The sequence below is a fragment of the Brachycentrus maculatus genome, unplaced genomic scaffold (genome assembly GCF_059751285.1).
Source record: "Brachycentrus maculatus isolate JH-2025_06_01 unplaced genomic scaffold, ASM5975128v1 h1tg000324l, whole genome shotgun sequence".
Classification (NCBI taxonomy): Eukaryota; Metazoa; Arthropoda; class Insecta; order Trichoptera; family Brachycentridae; genus Brachycentrus; species Brachycentrus maculatus.
Window position 1 is genome coordinate 40,912 of NW_028281073.1, and position 27,901 is coordinate 68,812.

The window sequence follows — 27,901 nt, forward strand, 5'->3', positions numbered from 1 at the left end:
ATATTGTTAGGGGTATTTTCGTAGGCGCTTGTGAAATGTCACAATACCTGTTATTTTTATTTAATTAAGTAGCTTGAAATTTATTAAATAATCGTCACATAGAAGCACATATGATGGATCTGATTTACGCGATGTATAGGAAACCGCTTAAATGCGTTCCTCCGAGCTTAGAATGGTAAGTGCTTTTTAGGTTAAATTAAACATCCTAGAACCAAATCAAAATAATATATTTCAAAACCATTTAATCATTCTTTATAGAAAACTTACTAGTAGTATAAAAGTAAAGCGTTTCATTTATTTTTGCTATATTTATTTAGTATTTTTATTATTATTAATTTAGTTATACTGGGAGAAGAACATCAAAAACCTGTCTTCAAATTGACGTGACAGGAGTAGGCACTATTTAGGGACTTACGACCTGTCATTAGCTGGTTTAAGTGATCCACTTTATGGGTTGTGTAACATTCGCCATTCTACATGTAGAATAGTTCATACTAGAAAGTGGTTGGGTCAGGAGTCGGAATAATCCATAAATTTCCATTTAAATAATATGTAAGTCAGGTGTTTTTTTGCATTTGTTTTTTTCGAAAAATTAGCGCAATATTTGGTTGTTTTATTCATAGCCATAGCTTTTAATATCATTATTATTATAATAATATCACATTGTTGTCGGGCGGTTTTGTTCATCAACCCCGACTCTGATTATACTCTGGCAGTCTGCCGCCCGACCCTCAGTATACTAACCACAAGTAGCCGCAACACCCAATTCCCATCTGTACAATGTTTGCAGGCGTCTCTCGCGCTCTACCTAAAGTAAGCAAATAGAACGCTCGCAAGCGTCTCCCGCTCTCTACCAACAGTATGGAAAAGGACCCTAATTATACTCTGGCAGTCTGCCGCCCGACCCTCAGTATACTAATCACAAGTAGCCGCAACACCCAATTCCCATCTGTACAATGTTTGCAGGCGTCTCTCGCGCTCTACCTAAAGTAAGCAAATAGAACGCTCGCAAGCGTCTCCCGTTCTCTACCAACAGTATGGAAAAGGACCCTAATTATACTCTGGCAGTCTGCCGCCCGACTCTCAGTATACTAATCACAAGTAGCCGCAACACCCAATTCCCATCTGTACAATGTTTGCAGGCGTCTCTCGCGCTCTACCTAAAGTAAGCAAATAGAACGCTCGCAAGCGTCTCCCGCTCTCTACCAACAGTATGGAAAAGGACCCTAATTATACTCTGTGATGTATTTTTCACATTTACCTTCCCTATCCTTGCTATCCTACCTGCAGACAAGCATCTAAAATAGGCGTTTTGCGGGTTATTCCTAAAGAAAAAAATCCATACATCTAGTCATACATGCCCTCCGATTACGCAGGCTTTTGACACCACCAAATTTTAGGATTTAGTAGACTCTAAAAATCATTGTTCGATTAAAATATTTAATATATCGTAGTCGTACAGGAGAAAGTGACCAACTAACAAAACGTAAAATGTTCAGGAGGGCTATTTAAGTCACTTTTGCTTGGCAACAAAATAAACATCAATGCAGTTAGTCGTTTGTAACAAGTCAAGATATTAAACTTCCAAGTTTAAAATCCTTTGGAATGTTTTCAGGGCAATAGTAAGCTAGTAAGATGTCAAATAGTCAATGATCACGTTTTTGTAAAAAATGTGCTTGGTCACTTTCTCCTGCATGAATACGATATAAAAATTTGGTCGTATCAGTTAGGTATGTAGATGTGTCCGACATTTTTCCAGTTTGAACGGCGGGCCGACGCTGTGTACCATCTCGCCGCTGAACATAGCGGCGTTCACGTCCCTGACGCGGCTGGAGGACGCGAGCGGGCGCAGCTGGGGCGCGCACGCGTACGTGTGCGACCTGTCCACGCCCTGGGCCGCGCACCGCCTGGCCTCCTTCCCGCGCCCGCTCAGCGCGCTCGAGTGGGACCCGCACGGCCGCCTGCTGCTCGCGGCCGACACGGCCGGGGAGGTGCGCTTCTACGCGCCGCGCGAGCACCTCCTGAACGAGTGGACCTGCGTGCACACGGCCAGCTTCCCAGGTCACCGCTCACTCCAAGTCCTCACTTAGCCGACTGATTCCTTTGCATACGGCTAATCAACCAAAACAATAAATTTTTAACTAAACCATATACGCTCCCTAAGTGGAGCATATATTGTTCCCTAAGTGGAACATATATCGCTCACTCCTATCAACAACGTCATACATATCGCTCACTCCTTTCAAAAACGTCATAAATCAAAAAAAATGATTTTTCAAGAGAACGTTTTTAAAGTTTAAAAATATAACAAAATGTATTAAAAATTAATATCAAGCCACTTATTAAACTTTTTATTGTGTAACAGATCTTTTTAGGTAAAACCTGAAGGTTGTTTCTCTATTTGATAAATATTTAGTAAATTTTAAAAATAATTAAACAATACCGTTTCTTCAAAATGCAAAAAAAACACTTTCTGCCCTGTAGCGGGTAAATATTAAGTTAAAAATATGCCTCTTTTGCTGGGATATAGTATATTTTCTGGGCATTCCAAAAACATGCACAACTGAAAATTGACGATTTTTGATTTATGACGTCTTGAAAGGAGTGAGCGATATATCAGAAATTTTCAATTTTCAACTGTGCATATTTTCCATCCATAGATAGATCCATGCTTGATCTAAGCGTGATGGATAAAATAAATAAAAAACGAAGATACCAGGAACAGAACTAAAGTAGAAGATATCATGGATCGCATGGCTTAAGACTCAAATGGCAATGGGCAGGACATATTGCTCACTCATTTCAAGAACGTCAAAAATCAAAAAACTTGATTTTTCAGGAGATCGTTTTTAAAGATTAAAATTATAACAAAATATATTAAAAATAAATATCAAGCCACTTATTGAACTTTTTACTGTGCAACAGATCTTTTTAGGTAAAATCTGAAGATTTTTTTTCTGTTTGATAAATATTTAGTATATTCAAAAAAATAATTAAACGATATCTTTTCTTCAAAATGCAAAAACAACACTTTCTGCCCTGTAGCGGGTAAATATTAAGTTAAAAATATGCCGCTTTTGCTGGGATATAGTACATTTTCTGGGCATCGCGAAAACATGCACAACTGCAAATTGTCGATTTTTGATAAATGATGTTGTTGAAAGGAGTAAGCGTATTGTGACACATGGCATAATGCATCCTGCATCGCTTTCAAGCATCGTATGAAAATGATGCGGGATGCATGGAAAGACGTGTCACAATACATTTGATGAAATAGTGGAATTTACCAAGTAAAACTTAAACATGGTTGGGACATGTCCTTAGAATGCCACCTGAGAGCATCAACCCCTCGTGTTTCTTCTTCCAACCCTGAGGATTGGAAGACCATTCACCGACTATACTCAGCGGAACTTCCAGACGCCGGACTGACCTGGGAGGAAGCCAAGGAGATGGCGCATCACAGAGTGACTCTCGTGCTGTCTCGTGTTGGCCATATGCTCCACCTAGGGAGCGAATGTGGAAAGAAGAAGAAGAAGAAAACTTAAATTAAAAATGGATACATATTATCACAGAGTGACTGCTGAATCGATCAATGATAGATACTATTGAATTGTTGGGATTGATTTGAAAATGTTGAATTAATTTACCCGCAGGTGAAATCATAATCAAGGCTGCATTCTTCCACAACGGGCGGAAGGTGACTCTCTGCACGGAGAAGAAAGACCAGTCTCCGTGCGGAGAAAGGTTTCAGCATCAGAGATTTGCCCCGACTGTCAGAAACTTTGGGTAATCTTTTCTCCTCACTTTATCTGCTTCCTGCTTGGATTAGTTTTTAGTGCAATTCTTCACCAATTGTTTTTAAAAAAAGTATTTATTGGTTTTATGTATATTACCTTCTTAACATCAATTAACCCTTAGTACTGGAGTGCCCCCATAGAGCCGCACGCAGCTCACGAGCCGCAGTTTGCCAAACACTGGTCTGATGTATGTTACATATCGCTCACTCCTTTCAACAACGTCATATATCAAAAAGCTTGATTTTTCAGGAGATCGTTTTTAAATAATAATAATACAATACAATGTATTAAAAATAAATATCAAGCCACTTATTGAACTTTTTACTGTGTGGAACGGATCTTTTAAGGTAAAACCTGAATGTTTTTTCTCCATTTGAAAAATATTGAGTATATTTGAAAAAATAATTAAACAATATTTTTTTTTCAAAATGCAAATACAACACTTTCTGCCCTGCAGCGGGTAAATATTAAGTTAAAAATATGCCGCTTTTACTGGGATATAGTAGATTTTCTGGGCATTCCGAAAACATGCACAACTGAAAATTGACGATTTTTGATATATCGTAGTCGTACAGGAGAAAGTGACCAACTAACAAAACGTAAAATGTTCAGTAGGGCCATTTAAGTCACTTTTGCTTGGAGAGAAAATAAACATCAATGCAGTTAGTCATTTTTACCAAGTCAATATATTATACTTCCAAGTTTAAAATCCTTTGGGATTTTTTCAGGGCAATATTAAGCTAGTAAGGTATCAAATAGTCAATGATCACGTTTTTGTAAAAAATGCACTTGGTCACTTTCTCCTGTATGACGTTGTTGAAAGGAGTGAGCGATATGCAGTTTTCACATCATCCTTCCTTATATGCAAAATTCCAGTTGCTACCCTTCCGGATTGCTTTTTCATCGTGATTTTAGTTTCACGCACGTCCTACCTTGTTGATGTTCTTCTTGTGTGATTTCAGCGGCGTGGCTGCAGAGGGTGCCGTCATTATAACGGCCACCGGTATGATTGGTGCCGTGGCCCTGCCCACAGACGGCACCTTCGGATCGCCGCTTCTCGTCGCTGGAGAGTCTCTCGGCTCCACGCGGGGATTCATCACGACAGCGGACATCTGCTATGCCAAGAGTAAGGAGTGTTTACGCGTTATATATTTATCAAAGGCTCTTTGGCAGTGGTGTAACCTAACCTAACCCAACCCAACCTATATTATTTTGAGAAATAAAAAGACCTTTTTTTAATTTTCATAAATTTTACGCTGAAGAGGGCAACAGGTTGTAGCCAAAACTAGTTGATTGTTAGTAAAAATGTGAGTGGATAAAAAAACAAAGTCTTATATTTCTGAAAATAATACAGTGAAACCTCTATGTATCGTTCTCGAATAATCATTTTCCCGGATGTGTCGTTTATTTCTTCCATCCCGAATTAATTTCATACTTAACTAAACCGCATTGATCGTTTCTCTATCACCATTTACCGCATTTATCGTTCGAATTAAGCTGCATATTTGATACATTTTGTCGTTTTTTTACATTATTTCCAATTTTCTTTCATTCAACGGCAACGTATGGGATAGAAACTAACGAAAGCTTGTGTAACCGATAGCGGGAGAGGTCGATATTGATGAAAAGGAGCCGCTGCCTGTAACTGCATTTCCAGAAGCGTGCACACTCTTTGACAGAAAACTTTCTACAACGCACATTCAATAACCAATGCTGAAAAAAATATTATTTGCAATGCCGAAAATATACTATTGACTTACGAAAATGAAACAGTTAAAAAACCAAAGTATTTTTTAAAATTCTTTTCTGGTTTGTATTTTTTTTTCAATAAATACATTTGCATCTGAAACATGTATTCTTCTTAGAATTTTAGCCTACGAATGGTTATGCAGATTGAGAGGATGGTATCTTTACTCGGTCGTATATATTTGCGTATTGACCTCTTGATCCCGCATTCATTGTTTTCCCACATTCATAGTTTATTTTAATAGGTCCCTTTAAAAACAATAGATAGAGACGTCTCGTGTTGGCCATATGCTCCACCTATCGAGCGAACATGGAAAGAAGAAGAAGAAGAAGAAGAATTGCCATCTCTCTGATCCTGATTTGTTTGCGTTCGTCCGCAGACGGCAACCTGCTGGTGGCCGTCTCCTCGGGCAGCGTGTCGCACGCCGTGCAGTGCTACCAGGTGACGGTGCGCCGCGCCCTGCTGCTGCAGGACGAGCCCAAGGCGCTGCAGATCCTCAGCCAGCCGCTGCCCAGCTTCTTCCTCAGGGACTGCACCCTCAAGGACCACAACTGTAAGGGATACTTTATCAATTGTTTCGGCATTAACTTTGTGGTAAGACATGTTTACAATGATTAAAGAAGACACTTGTTTTTTGAGAACACTCTTCTTCTTCTTCTTCTTCTTATTATAGGCCTTACGGCCTGTTTTTAAGAGGGATTAGCCTCTTGCGACGTCGATTCCCAGCTATCGACCCATCTCTTTGGTGGTCTGCCCGGGAGTCGTCTACCATGGGGTTGGCCGTACAATGCAATGTGGGGGAGTCTGGATGGTTCCATTCTCCTCACACGCGCATACCATTGTCTCCTTCGTTGCCTTCCCCACCTAACGACATCTTGGATCTCGCATATTTCCCTGATCTTGGCATTTCTGATTCTATCTCGAAGACTCTTGCCTGTTATGCTTCTCAGAGTCTTCATTTCTGACACTCTAAGCGCGTTTTTTGTGGCACTCGAGAACACTCGAGTTTAGTTTTTATTCAGACCTGAATGATGGAAGTTTAGCTTCTGAAACTAGTAGTCTTTAATAAAACTCAAGTGGTATAAAAACAAGTGTTTTCTTTAATCATTGTAAGGGATATTTTTATCCGTACCCAATGTGTTCTAACCCTTATCCGCACCCGATGGTGCATAGGGCACTGCATCATATAGAAGCAGTGTTATCTTGATCGTTGAATACACGAAGGAGAGGTGATCAGCCTTCCGCTTCAGGTACCAGTCCAGGGTTATATTAAATAAATATTAGGTATTTATTTTTTCCCAAATGTTAATAATATTAGTATATAACCACTCACCGAGATTTTTATGTCTACCGGTTTCGAGACTTACCCGTCTCTTCGTCAGGACAATACGGTAAAAATGACTAACCACAAAGGAAATGCTTTAAATATTAATAATATTGAGAATAAATAAATATTGGACTGAAAAATCACCAATATTTATTTTGACCCTCTTGGAAATCGAACCCGGGACTTCCAGCATGGTAGCATCCTAGCGAGCTGACCATTACACTACGGAGGCTGACAAAATTATTGTAATGGATATTTTTATCTGCACCCAATGCATAAGGCACTGCATCAATTTGATGCGATGTTGATGGTTAATTATATGAAGGTGATCAGTCAGTACTTCCAACAGTGTCGGGTTGTGGTCCCCCGGTTAGTGTCGCGGACTCTTAAGTCAGAGTTCCTCGGTTCGAACCCACTCTACCGCAATTTGATACCTATTTCTAATAATGAGCCGCTGAAATTGAAATATTTGTGTAAATAATAAAAAAGCACAAATATTTCTCTTATCACTCTAATATTTATTCAATATTACCCTGTACTGGTACCTGAAGTGGAGGGCTACTAACCTTTCGTTTATGTGTTAACGATCAAGATAACGCTGCGTTTATATGATGCAGTGCCCTATGCACCATTGGGTTGTGGATAAGGGTTTGAAGAAGACACATCACATGGTCTGCATCATCTTGTAGAAGCGACGGCCTACATAGTTTGGTTTCTCCCGCCAGGTTCTCAGATCGTGCAGGTGAGATGGGCCAGCCGCGAGGACATGGACTCGCTGCTGGTGGCGGCGTGCGGGCCCCCGCTGCGGGGGGCCAGCGTGGAGCTGTGGAGCCTCGTCAGCCACTCCCTCCCCGTCCACTCGCTGCTCGCCAAGGGCTCCGAGTGCTTCAACACCGTGGTAACTAGCCGATTCGGCCCTCGTTTTATTTTTAGTGTTTAAATGCAAATCACAAATTAAGAAAGGTGCGTTGAGATGGTTTGGACATGTAGAACGAATAAATGAGGAAAGAACGGTAAAACAAATTTATGAGGCGAATGTAAGTGGAAAAAGGAGCAAAGGAAGGTATGCCAAATACTTGAAAGTGGTCAGGTTATGAGTCGTAACAACCGGCGAGTATGTATGAGGAGATGCATGAACGTGGAAGAGGCGAAGAATGTTTGCAAAGACAGAGTAGTGTGGCGTTCTATTCTCTCTCCCTACCCCTGCGGGGAAGCGGCGTGGTGGTTAGTTAGTTAGTTAGTTAATGCAATCACAGATGGTAGTACAAGTGGTATTTTATAAATAAATGTCACCGGGACTTAGTTATATGCGCGGGGATAGCCTGGAACGACTGGTTATGATTGGTAGCCTGGAGGGGAAGAGAGGGAGAGGAAGATCCTCACATGATGGACCGATGGAGTTAAGGCAGCAGCAGGTACCTCGGTGGTTGGAGCGCTACGTGCAGCGCAGGCAAGGGACAACTGGAGAAGAGTCATTGCTTCCACAAGGGTCACAACCCTCAGTAATGAGGAGTAAGTCGGAGAAGAATTGTGTTCATAGTATGGGAAATTGTATTGATAGCAAGCGGCCTATGAGGCATTCTCACCAGTGTCTGTCTGTGACTAGTTGAGTCGATAAGTTGGTTGTGATTGAATTGCATACATAGTATGCGAAATGGGCGGAGGTTCAACACAGAAACTCTAAAGTTTAACAAGAAACTGAGGAAGTCAAAAATTGGACTACATGACTCCCCATTCTGCAGATTTTATATGGAGGATAACGAAACGAAACGAAGAAAGAAAGAAGTTTCTGAGGTATCTCTACATGAGAGAGTGCGGCTATTATCCTCGGCTCTACCCGACCCAGTTTCTCCAGGGTATGCTTGGCTACAATAGTTTAGAGACTAGAAGGAATGTGTATTTGATTACGCATTTTTATCGTTTGTTGCGCGGTATGATGGATAATCCTGAAATTATCCGGAACATTGGTCTGTATGTTCCCGATAGTTACCTAAGACAGCGTCGACATAGATTGTTTCACATTCCTATACACAGGACCAACCTGCCGATGGTTATGCCTGTAGGAAGAGCTACCGCTATGTTGAACAATATATATATATATATATATATATATTTTTTTTTTGTATACATTTATTTAAATCACAATTTATATAAATATTTAGAACTTTTTTTTGCAGAGACCCACCAAGCCACCTTGTGTGTCTTGTCGGTGGAGCTCTTTTTTAATACATTTTTATTGTTTTTAACGATTTTAACCTAATATAGACACAAAAAAGAGAAAAAAAATTAAGAATATAAACATTTTACAATTTTCATAAAATTAACTCTTGATCATTTACCCATTCCTTTATTTTGCCTTTGTTCCATATTTTATTTTGACCTCTAACATCCGTCGGCAACAAATTAAAAATGTTCGGAACGACATATTGCAGTCTTCGACTCCCATATTTATTGTTAATTCAAGAATATAATAATGTCATTGGATACTGATCGGTTCCATGTGTCTGAAGGAGTTTTCCGAAGCGAGATTCTTCTACACCTTTAGCTATAGTATTCTAACTTATTTTCTATTTCTGTTAATGTATACGATTCAATTTAAGTCTGTAATGTGTATATTAATAAATAATAAATCCCTTACCGCACCCCAATGGTGCATAGGGCACTGCTTCATATAAAAGCAGTGTTATCTCGATCGTTTACACATGAAGGAAAGGTGATCAGCCCTCCACTTCAGGTACCAGTCCAGTGTAATATTGAATAAATATTAGAGTGAAAAAATCACTTATATTTATTAAACTCCCCTGGGAATCGAACCCGGGACCTCCAGAACGGTAGCCGAGCATGCTGACCATTACACTACGGAGGCGGACATAAATAAATAAATTGAATTGAATTGAAACACCAATCCACACTCTGTATAACTGTGCGCGTGCGTGTGTATGAATGTAGTCGTCTTGCAGCTCTGGCAGCACCAGGCCAGCTACCGCAGCCCGTCGGCGCAGGTGGTGAGCGTGTCCTGCAGCAAGCTGCAGATCTCCAGCTCCGCGCTGCTGGCCCCCGCGCTGCCCTACGTCTTCCTGACCCTCAACGACAACACGGTGCACTGCCTGCACAGGGACACCCTCAAACAGGTACCTGCGGACACCGCTTCTCTTGTGGCTTTCTGGTGGGTGATTTTTTAACCGCTTCTGTGCCAAGAGCGAGATATCTCGCATTCTTGGCCGCGCCCAGCAGGCCGGCAATAGAGAAATAGCAAGTTTTCTCGCTATTCTTTGAGCCTCTGTATCATACGTGTTGTTTTTGCGTTTTGAAGAAAAGGTATTTTTTAATTATTTTTTTAAATATATTTTTTATTTTTCAAACGTAGAAAGAACCTTCAGGATTTACCTAAAAAGATCTGATGCACAGTAAAAAGTTCAATCAGTGGCTTCATATTTATTGTTAATAATAATAATAAAACCCTTACCACACCCCAATGGTGCATAGGGCACTGCTTCATATAAACGCAGTGTTATCTCGATCGATTACACATGAAGGAAAGGTGATCAGCCCTCCACTTCAGGTACCAGTTCAGTGTAATATTGAATAAATATTAGAGTGAAAAAATCACTTATATTTATTAAACCCCCCTGGGAATCGAACCCGGGACCTCCAGAACGGTAGCCGAGCATGCTGACCATTACACTACGGAGGCGGACAATATAATACAATGTATTGTTAATACATTGTATTATATTTTTCAACTTTAAAAACATTCTCTTGAAAAATCAAGTTTTTTGATTTATGACGTTCTTGAAAGGAGTTAGCGATATGTCCTGCCCACGGCCATTTGAGTTTGGCCACGCGATCCATCATATCCTTTCTTTTTTTCTATCGATTGTTGCGCGGTATGATGGATAATCCTGAAATTATCCGGAACATTGGTCTGCATGTTCCCGATAGTTACCTAAGACAGCGTCGACATAGATTGTTTCACATTCCTATACACAGGACCAACCTGCCGATGGTTATGCCTGTAGGAAGAGCTACCGCTATGTTGAACAATATCACGCCGGATATTGATCTGTGCCATGTGTCCGAAGGGGTTTTCCGAAACGGGATTCTTCTACACCTTTAAGTCTTCTTGCTTACTTTCAATATATACGCCTTGAATATTGTTTGATATGTATATATTGATTTTTTGTTGAATAAATTGAAATTGAATCCTCTGCTTTGAGTCTTTTCCTGGTATCTTCATTTTTTATTTTATCCCTCAAGCTAAAACGATGTGCGATAGATATGTTTCGTGATAGTTAGTTTTAAAATATTTCAGGCGTTTTCGGCCTCCCTGGCGCAAGTCTGGAACCAGTCGGAGGGCACCTTGGTGGGCGGAGCTACGCCCCCTAAACAGCTCAAGTACAGTCCGCTACACGGGGGCCCCGGCAGCCCTAGGCCTCTGATGGTAATATTCAATTTTCATTTCTCGAATGTTTTCCGCAGATACTTTGTGGCACATTTTATAAACTTTATAAATTGAAATAACTTTGTTATTATACTTATTACTTATAAACCTTATCCGCACCCAATGGTTCATAGGACACTGCATCGAATTGACTCAGTGTTATCTTAATCATTACTTACAAGAAGGCAAGGTGATCACTCTTGCGCTTCAGCAACCAGTCCAGGGTAATATTAAATAAATATTACAGTGTAAAATCACTAATATTTATTTTCACCCCCACCTGGGAATCGAACCCGGGACCTCCAGCACGGTAGCTAAACACACTGACCATTACACCACGGAGGCGGACATTGTTATAACCACTTTTTTATTACAATTTAACCTACCGGTTTCAACAAGAACCTTGTCATCATCAGGGTTTATATTAATTCAAAAATATTAAAATACTCTCACCAAAAAAACTTCCACACAATCCGTAAAAATTCTAAAATAAAAATATAATAATAATAATCCTAAAATAAATATAATTTTAAAAAAAATGGTTCTAACAAAGTTATTTCATTTTATGAAGTTTTCAATTTTCATTTAATTTTTTGACATCTCATCAAAGATGAAGAAGAATATGGAAGTCTGGGCATTTACGGGGCTGACGACAATTCGGATTTTGTGAACAAGTATTTGGACACACTCAAAATGTTGTATATTCTATTTTATTTGTGAAAATTTAAGATTTTTTATTTGTGTTCTACAATACTTACTACAGTGACGCCTCATATGACTAACGCTATGCACTATGAACGTAACTCACATACCTTGTTTCGCTTCACACAACTTGAAGTCAATGAACTTCAAAGTCACCCCGGTGGTGCATAGGGCACTGCATCATATAAACGCAGTACTATCTTGATTGTTAACACACGAAGGAAAGGTGATCAGCCCTCCGCTTCAGGTACCAGTCCAGGGTAATATTGAATAAATATATTACAGTGAAAAAATCACTTTATATTTATTTGAACCCCCCTGGGAATCGAACCCGGGACCTCCAGAACGGTAGCCGAGCGTGCTGTTACTACACACATACCCACACACATAAATATACAATCAAAATGAAACAGTAGAAACACACATACACATAAATTTACAATCAAAATGAAACCGTAGAAACACACATAAATCAGTAGTAAAAATTCTAAAATAAAAACAAAATAATAATAATCGTAAAATAATAAAAAAGTGGTTTTTACAAATTTATTTCATTTTATAAACTTTTCAAGTTTCATTTTATTTTTTGACATCTCATCATGAAGAATATGGAAGTCTGGGCATTTACGGGGCTGGCGATAATCCAGACTTTGTGAACAAGTATTTGGACACACTCAAAATGTTGTATATTCAATTTTATTCATGAAAATTAAAAAAAAGAAATTGTGTTCTACAATACATACTACAGTGACGCCTCATATGACAAACGCTATGCACTATGAACTTTTTGTTGGCCTATAACGTGACTCGCACACTGAGTTTCGCTTCACACAACTTGAAGTCAAACGGGTATATCTGTCAAATTTTTCGTTTTCTTAGTTTGTTCCACAAAATGTCTAAAATAGTGTATTCCATAATCCAGCAAAAGGATATAGCTGTAGTGGCAATACTTATTCAGTTTTATTAAGATATGTACAAATGCCATCCAAACAAAGTATTCAATTTCACAAGTTTGTTTTTACTCTCCTGTAAAATTTCCTCCTAAAAAATCTTTCCTGTCCGCCTCCGTGGTGTAATGGTCAGCATGTTTAGCTACCGTGCTGGAGGTCCCGGGTTCCATTCCCAGGGGGAGGGTGAAAATAAATATTAGTGATTTAACACTGTAATATTCATTTAATATTACCCTGGACTGGTTCCTGAAGCGCAAGAGTGATCACCTTGCCTTCTTGTAAGTAATGATCAAGATAACACTGCGTCAATTTGATGCAGTGCCCTATGCACCATTAGGTGCGGATAAAGGTTATAAGTAATAATAAGTATAATTTGGTCTGAGATAGACATACCCCTTTGCCTTTACACTACCGAAATATAAAATTACATAAAACAAAACAGTAGAAGGCGGCAAGTCGCGCGTTGGTCGTACATTCTTGTGCGCGGGATTGTGTGCTTTACGCGCTGGTGACTCACGGTGTGGTTTGCAGTGCCAGCCGCCGACGCTGCAGCAGGTGGGGGCCTGGATCTCGGGCTGCGACGCCTCCTGGCTCGGGGGCGTGCTGCTGGTGGTGGACAGCGCCTCGCACCTCTACCTGTACCGCCTCCCGCAGCCCGCCACGGACACCGGTGAGAACTCATCATAGGCTACTTGCGATACAGTCAATCAACCATACTATGAATTCAATTCAATCACAATAGACAAGTCAACTCAACCCTCGTTCATATATCGCTCACTCCTTTCAACAACGTCATATATCAAAAAACTTGATTTCTCAGGAGATGGTTTTTTTAATTTAAAAATATAATAGAATGTATTGAAAATAAATATCAAGCCACTTATTGAACTTCTTATTGTGCAACAGATATTTTTAGGTGAAACCTGAATGTTTTTCACTCTCCATTCGAAAAATATTTACTATATTTAAAAAATAATTAAACAATACATTTTCTTCAAAATGCAAAAACAACACTTTCTGCCCTGTAGCGGGTAAATATTAAGTTGAAAATATGCCGCTTTTGCTGGGATATAGTACATTTTTTGGGCATTCTTAAAATATGCACAACTGAAAATTGTCGATTTTTGATATATGACATTGTTGAAAGGCGTGAGCGATTTGTATAATACTAATGGTAGTGTAGCGGTAAACAAACAATCCACACTACTACATACTATTATAGCTCTTAGGAGCAGAGACATTTTGGGATACGCCCCATAACACACCGGATGCAGTAAAATTTGATCACGTATACGGATATCCGTTTTTCGTTTTATTAAAATATCTAAAGCTTAAACCAAGGGTGGCCAACCCGCGGCCTTCGGGCGTCTACTTGCGGCCCTTCGGGTGTCTACTTGCGGCCCGCCGGGTGTCTGATGGCGGCCCGCGGAGCAAGTCACACATTTTTTTCTTTAAGGGTACACAAAACCACCAAAAGAACATTCCATCGTGCGTAGTGCGTGTCACATCCCATATATTTTATTTTATTTTATTTGGGATTTTTACAGCCAAAACAATATATTATACAACATTAATTAACGTAACTATGGCCAATTAAAAAAATCCTTCGATAATGCTATTCTTATGTTGGTTGGGGTGAGTGTATGTGTGTGTGTGTGTTTGTGTTTGTGTTTGTGTTTGTGTGTTTGTGTGTTTGTGTGTTTGTGTGTTTGTGTGTTTGTGTGTTTGTGTGTTTGTGTGTTTGTGTGTTTGTGTGTTTGTGTGTTTGTGTGTTTGTGTGTTTGTGTGTTTGTGTGTGTGTGTGTGTATGTGTGTGTGTGTGTGTGTGTGTGTGTGTGTGTGTGTGTGTGTGTAGTACCTATTCCACGTCAACATAAATCATCCAACAAACAGGGATAATAAACAGTTGGCTTGTTGAACAAACGGCAACGATCAATCATTCACCTAATTTCCTGCTTATGTCATTTTTTATGGAATTAGTGCTTTTCCCAAATATATCTACGTCATTAAACATTTTATTATAAGTATCCATAATGCGGTTAATTGTAGTATTTCTGGGAGTATATATATGGGAGTATTTCACCATCCTGACAATTTCAAGACCCATAATGGCGTCAAGTAGTAAAGACGTCGAACTAAAGAAGAGAAGAGTAACAGAAGAACCGAGAAGTTTTTAAGACAGATGGACTATAAACTATTTTTTCGTGGACTTTAAAACAAAGCCGACATGCCCGATGTGCAATGATTCTGTTTCTATCTTGAAAATGTATAAAATTAAACGGCATTACGAGGTTAAACATGCAAATAAGCAAAAAGTACCTTTACCACAAAGTGACTGCCGAATCAATTAATGACTTTTTAACTATCCCTAGTTCAGCCCTACATTCCCTTCTAATATCTTCATTTTTAATTGTTTTATACGACGATTTTCTATAATTACAATGGTGTTTGAATATTCCAGGCACTCAGATGGCAATCTCGCACGCCTCTACGCTTCTGGAGTACTCTATGGTCACCGGATACGATCCCATAGACATAATGCTGTCCATGAAACCGTCCAGTGTCGAATTAGTCTATGAAAGGTGAGCCACTGTTTATATTGCATTATATGTGACATGTCACATATAACTCTCATATATATAAGATAATTATAATACTCGAGGACATGATAAAATACATGTGGATCTGATAAACACAACTCAGTTTGGAGTAAGATCAAATTAACCAGCTGGCTGACATATCGCTCACTCCTTTCAAGAACGTCATAAATCAAAAATCGTCGATTTTCAGTTGTGCGTGTTTTCGGAATGCCCAGAAAATGTGCTATATCCCAGCAAAAGTGGCATATTTTTAACATGATATTTACCCGCTACAGGGCAGAAAGTGTTGTTTTTGCATTTCGAAGAAAAGGTAATGTTTAATTATTTTTTTAAAAATACTAAATATTTTTCAAATGGAGAAAAAGACTTCAGGTTTTACCTAAAAAGATCTGTTGCGCAGTAAAAAGTTCAATAAGTGGCTTGATATTTATTTTTAATACATTGTACTATATTTTTAAACTTTAAAAACATTGTCCTGAAAAATCAAGTATTTTGATTTATGACGTTCTTGAAAGGAGTGAGCGATATCACTCACTCCTTTCAACAACGTCGTATATGAAAAAATTTGATTTTTCAAAAGAATATAATAAAATGTATTAAAAATAAATGTCTAGCCACTTATTGAACTTTTAACTGTGCAACAGATCTTTTTAGGTAAAACCTCAATGTTTTTTCTCCATTTGAAAAATATTAAGTATATTAAAAAAATAATTAAACAATACATTTCCTTCAAAATGCAAAAACAACACTTTCTGCCCTGTAGCGGGTAAATATTAAGTTAAAAATATGCCGCTTTGCTGGGATATAGTACATTTTCTGGGCATTCCGAAAACATGCACAACTGAAAATTGATGAATTTTTGATATATGACGTTCTTGAAAGGAGTGAAAAACATAAAATAAAGCATTTCAATAATAAACAATAAAATATATATTTATTATTAGAAGAAAAAGTTTATTTTTTAACTTACAATATTAATTATTAAGAAAAGGTAAAGGCAGTCTTTGTTATTTTACTTGTAATATTTCTAAATAGCTTTTCAAATATTTAATAAAATAAATCTACTTACGAAACCTATTTGATATTTTAGTAAAGTATTTATACGTATCACGAGAATACTTAAATAATTTTGGCTATGTTTAGTTTACATGCGGAAAGTTTAATCGTGGCTCTTGTGGCAACCCACACATCTACTATGGCAACTCAAATCGAGTGAAATAACGAACACCCTACGGAGCCCGCAACGAGCGGAAACTAGCTCGTCACACTTCGTCGCCGCCCGTCCTCCGATCGACACGTATTTCAACTGTTCTCATATTAGAATCACGCGATTATTCTTAAGTATTTCTTGATTGTAATTTTTATAAAACTGAATAAATTTGTGTTAAAAGTAATCCGCTTTCATCTTGCTTCCCTTTTGATAAATTAAATTGGTATTCAACTAGAAACCACACTCTAATGCAATTATTAGTAAGCATATTAATTTGAGAAATATTATGTGCATCGGTATGTCACGTCTGTATGAGAAACTTGGATTATACGTACATATTGATAATATGCGTCCCTTCCAGAGAGATACTCCCAGGTATTTCATTCAGACATTTGTTTGAATCTTTAAAGTCCGAATTTCTAGCACTAATAAGTTTATGTATTAATTTTAAATCAAACACAGATTTTTTGAGTCTACTAAGTTGTATTTTATTAACAAAAAACACATAAAAAATTATACTGTGACAATTGTTTATATAAGGGTACATACCTACATCCCCCACTACTTAATGAACAAACTAACCTTAGGTCTTCACTACTGCTAAATATATTTAAATAGACTATTACTGTACACCATCTCTCTATGTAAACGCTTGCATGATGTGTTACTGATAAACTAATAATTACATCTACATATAAAAATTCTTAAAAATAATATTACCAACAATTGTATTAAAATCTCTAAAATATGGCCATGTCAATAAATTCTTCCTTTCCCAGAAAACAAATATAAGGGTACATACCTACATCCCCCATTAGCTACTGTTGTCTCCCATAAATTATTGCTGCACGTCTTAAAACTGTCACTTAGAATTGTATAGCTACATAAGGACCGTAGTCCATTTGATCTTCACATTCGTTTGATAATACCCTAACAAGGCGAAACAATTGTCACAGTATAATTTTTTATGTGTTTTTTGTTAATAAAATACAACTTAGTAGACTCAAAAAATCTGTGTTTGATTTAAAATTAATACATAAATTAAAATGGAGTTCTACAAATTGAACGCCAAGTCAATAAATAAATATAAAAAAAAAACTAATAAGTTTGGCGGATATCATCCGTAAAGTGAACAACCCAGCGTGAGTTAGAATAAATTGTTCGAGATATGATTTTTTCATTGTATTAATTAAGTTGTTTTTTTTTCAGATTCACCGATAACTTTTTGCGACAGTCCCCGGTCTGGCAACAGTACCACTATACCAAATGGCTGACCCTCAGAGCCGGCTTGTCGAGGTATGTCAGATGTCTCAACAGAGACGAAGCATCTATTTATACAAATGAAATACACAAGTCTGGGCGTTCACAGGGCTGGGTCAAGTGATCACTCTACGCACTGCAACGTTCACCGTTTTGGGCCGTGCTGAACATCTGTATTGCTCACAACGTTTTGAGTGTGTCCAAATACTTGTTCACAAATCAGGGTTTTCTCCACTTAGGAGCTATTTTTACATTTTGAAATCTCAAAATAGATGAAGAATATGGAAGTCCACATATTTACAGGGCTTATGACCTGTCATAGACTGGTTAAGTGGTCACTTTACACTTCTTCTTCTAACCCTTATCCGCACCCCAACGGTGCATAGGGCACTGCATCGTATAGAAGCAATGTTATCTTGATCGTTAAAAACACGAAGGAAAGGTGATCAGCCTTCCGCTTCAGGTACCAGTCCAGGGTCATATTAAATAAATATTAGACTGAAAAATCACTATTATTTATTTTGACCCTCTTGGGAATCGAACCTGGGACCTCCAACGTGGTAGCCTAGCGCGCTAACCACTACACTTTACACACATGCAACATAATCCAAGATTCGGATCTTGCCTACATCCAAATAAAAGGGTCTCTGCTAAATAAAATCTTTCTCAATCCAACATAGATGGGTGTTGTGAACTCATGTGTACTGTGTAATGAGATCGATCAATATACATATCTAGGAGTTCCGAAAATTTAAGTACCTAGTGTGGGTGTCAATCATGGGTAGAATTGGTGAATGTTACACGCGTGCAAAGTGATCACTTAAACCACAAGCCCATGACGGTCTCAAGCCCCTAAATGCCTAGACTTCTTTATTCTTCTTCATCTATGTTGAGATGTCAAAAAAAAAGAGAGGCACAGCGAATCTGAAACTATAAGTTTGCCATATGTATCAATGTTTAGAAATTGTATTATGTTGTACTTAAAAACGTAACACTCGACTGGTGGTGTTGGGCGGGAAGGGTAATTTTACCTTTTCACTCGACTCATCGTAAATTGCGTGTGAGTTATTTTTATGCATGACTTTTGCGGCATCTTTTGATCTCATATCCATGTATACAGTATGGTTAAATGTTATCACTTCTTTCCAGAGATGTTTATCTCTATTATGAGCGCGAATCCGCCAGCAGATAGTGTGTTAAATGAATAAATAAAATTTAATAAATTCTCGTATTGACTTGCAGAATGACGGCTTTGGGGCAGTCCCGGGCTTCCGATCTCACCTCCCTGCTGATGCTGCACTCCATCGCCACGGCCTTCAAGAGTCTCCTGCGGCCTTCCGACCTCGCCTCTCACGACAAGGGACCGGCCGAAAGCCTCGCAGGTAACGTCTTCAAATTATGGTCTTCCGGAGCGTGTGATCAACCTCCATTTGCAAACCCTGAACAGGAATTTAGCGAATGATGCAAGCAAAGTGAAGCAGAGTAAATTTTTTATTTTTTTTTAATTACCTAACGTCCAAGTGACTCTGAAATCTAGCAACGGCTTATGCAACACTGTTTATCATGTCCCTACTCAGGCTTCAACTTTATAAGTTTCAACGCCTATGCCTACTCGTGAGTGGATTTACTCATGTTTAAAGTTACTTTAATTTCATGTAATTCATGAGTGAAAATTCTTGGCAAAAACACTCGCTATCAGAGGAAATAAGTTGATCCAAGGTATTTCTACCCGTTGGGTCGATTGATGCTTAACCCTTTCAATGCTGGAAGGTATTAACACACTATCTGCGGGTGGATTCGCGCGCTAACTAACGTAGTAGTTAGCGCGCGAATCCACCCGCAGATAGTGTAACACCCTTATTTTCGCCCGCCCCACGTAGGGGCGGGCGAAAATAAGGGTGTTGCGGAAATAATGTGTATTTTTTTAAAATCGCTATATCTGTAAAAGTAATGAGTATTTTGCCTTAAAAAATTTTGTGTGATACTTACCATAGCCAGTACCGTGTAAATTCATTGTTAGACACACAAATTGACGTTGGAAAATTGTATATTTAAATATCAAAAAAAAAAAAATCATTCTTTCATAGTTTTTAAAATTACAACATTAATTAATTTTGAAAATCCTTTTAAATAAATTTAATATCGAGTCAGAGTGTGATATTTCTCAAAACATTCACCCCTATGAAGAGGAATAGAACAAAACTTGCACATATAGCACGTTAAACTTTTTTTTTATGAGTCGCGCAAACACGACATTGCCGCTGAGGGTTTTTCTTTCTTCCGGATGTCACTATTTTTTGTAAACAATGTTTCCTCAAATCCATGGATAGTCTTCCAGGGGGGTCAATATTCCGGGTTCTTCTTGTAGTCTGAGAGGTGGATGGTCCCGATTCTTGCTCATCTGCTGCTGAATGTTCAGGAATGCTGTCAGATATCCAGTGTTGTGCAACATTGTGCAAAAAAGATTTGTATCTTATTTTACGCCTATTCAGTGACTTATAAACTCTAAAAGCATTAAATAGAGCTGAGTTTAATAAAAACATAACAACTCGTTTTGTCCATTTTTTAGTTCTCCTCAATATAGAATAATATGACAAATATTGGTCCGCACGATCAACCCCTTTCATGAATTTATTATATTCAATCACGCACTGAGGTTTCCAGATCCGTTCTTTTGTGGCCCAATCAATGTTGTGGCTTTCTAGAATGTTTGCTGAATGAATTGTAGAAATCATTCGCACTCCTCTTTTTGACTGCCAAACTTGCAAAAGAACATGGTTTTTTCGGCGAAATAATGATTGACTTTTTTTTTTATTATTAGATTAAAACCAATATTTTTAGCTTTTCCACTTTTTTATTTGACCAGCGACCGGGTTTCGTCGTTACCGACATCATCAGACTGGTGACCCAGTCTCATCAGACTGGGTTACCGACATCATCATGTCGGTAACGACGAAACCCGGTCGCTGGTCAAATAAAAAAGTGGAAAAGCTAAAAATATTGGTTTTAATCTAATAATAAATTAAAAATGCAATTCCATCACGAAGTGTCAGTGGATAATATAAATCTATTATAATGATTGACCTTTGCGTAAGTTTGTTTTCTTCAAAGAATCGGGCAGACCTCTATTCATTCTTATTGTTCCACAGGTTCTAATTTTATGTTGAAGGAAGATTTCGCTGGTTTGTACACTATTATAATAATTGTCCATATAAACATGATGCCATAAATTTAAATACGGATTCAAAAGTAAAGTCATGGTATCTAATAATGGTCTCCCTTGTCCACTGTATATTTCCATGTTACAAATATAGCCTGAAGTAGCTTCACTGACCACGCGTACAAGAATCCCATATTTTATAATTTTGGAAGCATTATAAACTTTAAAGGAGAGTCTTCCACGCCATGGTATTATACTTTTGTCGAGAGAAAGCTCTCTATGAGGACTGTAAACATTTTTAAACTTGGCTGTGAGATATGTCAATATTGGCCTTATTTTCGTAAGGCGATCAGTACTGTCCACGTTATCTTCATTGTTGGAAAAATGCCATGCCTGCCATATCTGCCTAAATCTATCACGACTCATTATCTTGGAGAATATCGGAGTTTCGATAGTCGGATCTATTGACCAATAATCATCTCTATTATCTTTCCGGACCTGACCCATTGACCAAAAACAGGGCAGGCAAGGGATAACTGGAGAAGAGTCATTGCTTCTGCAAGGGTCACAACCCTCAGCAATGAGGAATAAGACGGAGAAGAAGAAGACAATATCCTAACCTCATCTAGTGACACAGAACACCTCAAATACTCAAAATACTTGAAATCAATATTGCCGCAAATTCTCTTTTTTCCAAGTCTTTCCAATCACCAGAATGCATGTTTCGTTGACTTACAGCCCTGATATCGGAGCAGCCGACCCCTGTAGCTGATATAGACAAGGCCCTCATACACCTGGAGGCCAAGGAGTTTGCCGTGGAGCCGTCCACCCTGCAGTCGGCACAGCAGCTCATCCAGTGGGCCGTGGAGGTGGCGTTGGCGGCCATGGCCCGGCTCCCCACCAGCGCTTCCTCGCAGGGGGTCAGTGACACTGTCGTTAGGTCACCGGTGACACTGTCATCACAGCCATTAGATATTGATCTGTTCCATGTGTCTGAAGGAGTATTCTGAAGTGGGATTCTTCTACATCTTTAACAAGAGTATTCTTGCTTATTTGTGATTTTTTTGTCAATGGGTATAAATTTTAGTTTTTAATGTATATAATAATATAATAATAAAACCCTTATCCGCACCCCAATGGTGCATAGGGCACTGCGTCATATAAACGCAGTGTTATCTTGATGGTTTACACATGAAGGAAAGGTGATCAGCCCTCCGCTTTAGGTACCAGTCCAGGGTAATATTGAATAAATATGACAGTGAAAAAATCACTTATATTTATTTTACCCCCCTTTGGAATCGAACCCGGGACCTCCAGCGTTCTGGAGGTACCGTTGTAGCTGAGCGTGCTGACCATTACACTACGGAGGCGGACAATGTAATGTATATGGTAATTATAAATAAATGAAAAGAATTTCATTAATCGATTCGGCAGTCACTTTGTGGTAAAATCTATCCGTTTTTAATTGATGTTTTACTTAGTAAAGACCACTATTTCTTAAAATCCACTGTGACACGTGTTTTGATGCGTTCCGCATCATTTTCAAACACCGTAATACTGCTGTTAGGACATATTAGTGCTATTCACATTATACTTAAACAAGGACACTCATCACAACCTCAAGATCATAAATAGCGCTCATTATCTTAAGGTCACAAGTGACGCCCATTATTGGGATCAGGTCACGGGTTACACTCATTATTGCAATTAGGTCACCAGTGATACTTCTTACCTGTGATGTGGACATGATAGCCTGTGATATTGACTTGTTGCGATTGCGTGTTTGCTTAGTACGAGCTGCTGCGCGACCCGGCGGCGCTGAGCACGCTCCGCGAGCTGTTCGTGGTAGTGCGCGTGTGGGGCGTGCAGCGCCCGCACTGCCTGCCCGTGTTCACCAAGTCCACCGAGGGCGTGGACGTGCTGCTGCTGCTCTACCGGCTCGTCACGCGCCTGCAGCAGTGCGGCGAGCCCGACGACAAGCTGCTCGGTGAGTAAGGGGAGGCTCGCCAGGCTCACGGGGCGCACTAGGCACCCGACCGGACGGCCAGTGTACCATGTCTCTGCTTCCAGACGAATGCGGCATGCTGCCCTCGCAGGTGCTGATCCCGCAGATCAACGAGTCCCTGCCGCGCACCTGCATCCTGACGCCGGCGCTCAACTACCAGAACCTGCCGCTCTTGGTACGTTTACGTTGGAATATGTTTACGCCGAAAAATGTATGCAAAAAACGAAAGATGCTCTAATTGGTAGGTCGAACATTTGTTTGACCATGCTGAAATATGCTGAAAAAATGTATACGTTGAAAAATGTATGCGTTGAAAAATATTTACGCTGAAAAATATTTACGCTGAAAAATCTAGCAAAAATCAAATTGGTAGGTCTAACATTTATATATGCTGACACAATGTTTATGCTGAAAAATGTATGCATTGAAAAATATACAAGAAAATAAAAATCTATAAATTGGTTTGTCAAACATTTCTATATGCTGAAAAATGTATACACTAAAAAATGTAAATTTTGAAAAATGTATACAAAGAATACAAAATGTATTATTTGGAAGAAAAAACGTTTTTATATGCCAAATAAATGTATACACGAAAAATGTATATGCTTAAAAATATTTACGTTTAAAAATGTTTACGCAGAAAAATGTATAAATGTATAAATTTGTAGGTTTAATATTTATATGTGCTAAAAACATGTTTACGCTTACAAATGTATACGGTGAATATGTATATGCAAAAAAAAATATACAAGATGTATACAGTGAAAATATGTATACGCTGAAAAATGTATACACTGGAAAATTTTGGATACGCTGTTTATTAGTTTTTATTGCAAATATTCCATTTTCAGCTGGAGTTCGGAGTAGAGCCGGAATCCCTGAAGTACATTCCTGACATCCCTCCGCTGGAGGGGAGCATCACATCAGACTCCTGCATGGACTCCATCAGGTCACATTTCATCATCACAATATATCGCTCACTCCTTTCAAGAACGTCATAAATCAAAAATTGTAAATTTTCAGTTGTGCATGTTTTTGGAATGCCCAGAAAATGCACTATATCCCAGCAAAAGAGGCATATTTTTAACATAATATTTACCCGCTACAGGGCAGAAAATATTGTTTTTGAATTTTGAAGAAAAGGTATTGTTTGATTATTTTTTTAAATATACAAAATATTTTTCAAATGAAGAAAAAAACTTTCAGGTTTTACCTGAAAAGATCAGTTGCACTGTAAAAAGTTCAATAAGTGGCTTGATATTTATTTTTAATACATTGTATTATATGTTTAAACTTTAAAAACGTTCTCCTGAAAAATCAAGTTTTTTTTAACTATGACGTTCTTGAAAGGAGTGAGCAATATGTCACCATTAAAATCATCCAGTCCACTGTCGGTTCTGTAACAGCTCCGTCCGCCCCCCACAGGCACCTGCACCTCGGCAGCCGGCCGCTGTGGCTCAAGCGATGCGGTCGCTGCGGCGCGGCCTCCTCCCGGCAGCCGCTGCAGCGCAGCACGGCCGTGCGCGCCTGGGACCAGAGGTGGATCTCCGCCTGCAGGTATATCTTCCCCTACAAACCCTCATCGGACTTGCATACAAACAGAAAGTCTTTGCTCAATAAAAGCATTCCCTATTCCAAAATTTCATTATTTCAAACCCTTATTTACAACATTTTGAGTGTGTCCAAATACTTGTTCACAAAATCTGGATTATCTCCAATTACAGGAGTTATTTTCATATTATTTTTTGACATCTCATCAAAGATGAATAAGAATATGGACCTCACATACTAATATAAGAGTTTCTGCTTAGTAAAAAGCTTCTTTACATCTCACCAATAGATGTCTCTAGTGAAGTTCTAGTGATTCAAGAACAAGATTTCTAAATTGGTTCATATATTTAGAACTTCCAAGAATTCGAGTAGTGTGGTTGTCATTAATGGGTAGAATTGGTGAATGTTACACGTGTGTAAAGTGATCACTTAAACCAGCCTATGACGGTCGTCAGCCCCGTAAATGCCCAGACTTCCATATACTTCTTCATCTTTGATGAGATGTCAAAAAATAATACATATGAACCAAGCTATGTCAGGCCGTAAGCCCTGTCAATACCTAGACTTTCATATTCTTCTTCATCCATGTTGAAATGATAACACCTGTTCCCGTTCTGAGAGGCACAAAACCCAATCATTTATTTTCTCTAACAATCACAACACTTATCGCTCACTCCTTTCAAGAACGTCCTAAATAAAAAACTAGATTTTTCAGGAGAATGTTTTTAAAGTTTAATAATATAATACAATGTATTAAAAATTAATACCAAGCCACTTATTGAACTTTTTACTGTGCAACAGATCTTTTTAGGTGAAACCTGAAGGTTTTTTCTCCATTTGAAAAATATTTAGTATATTTAAAAAAATAATTGAACAATACCTTTTCTTCAAAATGCAAAAACAACACTTTCTGCCCTGTAGCGGGTAAATATTGAGTTAAAAATATGCCTCTTTTGCTGGAATATAGTACATTTTCTGGGCATTCCGAAAACATGCACAACTGAAAATTGACGATTTTTTATTTATGACGTTCTTGAAAGGAGTGAGCGATATATGGTTGCAGACGCATTTGTGTACCCTTGACTTTGTTCCAGGTGTGGCGGATTCTGGAGCGTGGAATATCCGTAGCGGGAATCTACCAAACGCAACACATAGACTGATTGGATACGATTTCGTATCTGAGCAAGACTTTTACTTAGGGCAATTTTCATTGCCGTCCGCCTGAGGCCCCTCCTCAGCAGCCGGCAGTGTTTTGTATCCGTGCGGTCGAGTCGTGAAATAAGCTGGTTTCGTAAACCAGCCGACTTACAATCACGCCGCTTTCCGCAGGGGAAGGCAAGAGTTAAAGAAAACATGTATAGATTTTATTTTTATTTTTAATGGGTGTTGTGATATTTTGAGTTATTTCACTTTGAATTCGTTACTTACAAAAGATATACATATTTGTAAAATGAAACTTGAATAATAACTACACTAACCATCACCCAGCTTCTCCGCAGGGGTAGAGAGAGAGAATAGAATGCCACACCTATCTATCTTTGCAAACGATCTTTGCCAATTCTTCCACATTCGAGCGTCTCCTCATACATACCGCCGATTATACCGACTCCTGATGCGACCACATCCAAGTATTTAAAATACCTGATCATGCCAAGTTTTCCTCGGTCTTCGTCTGCTCCTATTACCAAACACATTGGCCACATTTGTTTTCTTTCTTTCTTCACTCTTTCGAACACACCTTTCTTCATTTTATCGATAATGCTCATCTCAGCCTTGCATTCGTTCCTTATATCACCATTGGAACATCTACCATATCGCTCACTCCTTTCAAGAACGTCATAAATCAAAAATTGTCAATTTTCAGTTGTGCATGTTTTTTGGAATGCCCAGAAAATGTACTATATCCAAGCAAAACCGGCATATTTTACACTTAATATTTACCCACTACAGGGCAGAAAGTGTTGTTTTTGCATTTTGAAGAAAAGGTATTGTTTAATTATTTTTTTAAATATACTTAATATATTTCAAATGGAGTAAAAACCTTCGGGTATTACCTAAAAAGATCTGTTGCACAGTAAAAAGTTCAATAAGTGGCTTGATATTTATTTTTAATACATTGTATTATGTTTTTAAACTTTAAAAACGTTCTCCTGAAAAATCAAGTTTTTTGATTTATGACGTTGTTGAAAGGAGTGAGCAATATATGATTTTGCCGCACTGAGAGATCGCATTTTGCCTGCATCCAGTCTACTTTCATCCTTCTTTTGCCAATTCCATGCTACACTTCCGTACATTAGGGTTGGAACCAGGACTCCGCCATTACATACTAACAAAAATCCATTATTATCAATGATTTTCAATAAATAACTCAAGGAATGGAATCAATCATTGACTGTGGATATTGTAGATTTTTTTAGCATTCTTTCTTCTTCTTTGCGGATCACTCACTATCTGTGTGATGATTGGTTTGCCTCTTTCACGGTCAGTCTCCACCCGTCTCTATCTTCTGGTCATCTCTTCAACTCAGCAACCCGCTACAGCGCATGTCAGATATAATTTGGTAGACGTAGTTGACAAATTATTCAATGTAACTTTAGTATATCTTTTGTAAAACTGAAGATTTGATGGTGAAATAAATATCCATGTAAATAATAGATTGCAATGAGACGTTCTATGTTTTGTTTTAAATATAAGTATGATTGTAAATTATTTTCCATTAAAAAAAATTGTTTTATACGTGTCTGGTTATTTTATTTATTATTTATTGTTGGAACAATGATGATTTAGATGAAACTATGATGACGCCACATGGAAAAATGATGACGTAGATGAAACTATGATGACGTCACATGGAACAATGATGATTTAGATGAAACTATGATGACGTCACATGGAAAAATGATGACGTCACATGGAACAATGATGATGTAGATGAAACTATGATGACGTCACATGGAACAATGATGACGTAGATGAAACTATGATGACGTCACATGGAACAATGATGATGTAGATGAAACTATGATGATGTCACATGGAACAATGATGACGTAGATGAAACTATGATGACGTCACATGGAACAATGATGACATAGATGAAACTATGATGACGTCACATGGAACAATGATGACGTAGATGAAACTATGA

At 38.4% G+C, this 27,901-nt stretch overlaps 2 protein-coding genes across 2 annotated transcripts in view; both read left to right on the forward strand.

The window, feature by feature from the left end:
- MED16 (mediator complex subunit 16) lies at window positions 1–27,493 on the forward strand. The gene is made up of 18 exons (XM_088268441.1): window positions 1–175; window positions 1,760–2,061; window positions 3,654–3,786; window positions 4,760–4,923; window positions 5,924–6,097; window positions 7,597–7,769; window positions 9,832–10,002; window positions 11,184–11,312; window positions 13,496–13,634; window positions 15,426–15,546; window positions 17,984–18,070; window positions 19,277–19,416; window positions 21,933–22,114; window positions 22,986–23,181; window positions 23,265–23,374; window positions 24,054–24,151; window positions 24,628–24,759; window positions 25,848–27,493. Exons 1-18 carry the CDS (start codon window positions 111–113, stop codon window positions 25,879–25,881), a joined length of 2,550 nt encoding a protein of 849 aa, XP_088124567.1. The 5' UTR covers window positions 1–110; the 3' UTR covers window positions 25,882–27,493.
- Window positions 743–27,901, forward strand: part of LOC148304329 (uncharacterized) — a 53,982-nt gene continuing 26,823 nt past the window's right edge. The window contains exon 1 of the mRNA XM_088268444.1: window positions 743–1,165. Coding sequence (XP_088124570.1) covers window positions 1,133–1,165 — 33 coding nt within the window. The 5' untranslated portion in view covers window positions 743–1,132. The remainder of the gene's footprint in view (window positions 1,166–27,901) is intronic.

Excerpts from the sequence above, each read along its gene's own strand:
- MED16 (XM_088268441.1), top strand. The coding sequence starts at position 111 with ATGATGGATCTGATTTACGCGATGTATAGGAAACCGCTTAAATGCGTT. Across the intron at positions 4,924-5,923 it reads GGACATCTGCTATGCCAAGA|ACGGCAACCTGCTGGTGGCC; the intron begins GTAAGGAGTGTT and ends GTTCGTCCGCAG. Across the intron at positions 15,547-17,983 it reads GTCGAATTAGTCTATGAAAG|ATTCACCGATAACTTTTTGC; the intron begins GTGAGCCACTGT and ends TTTTTTTTTCAG.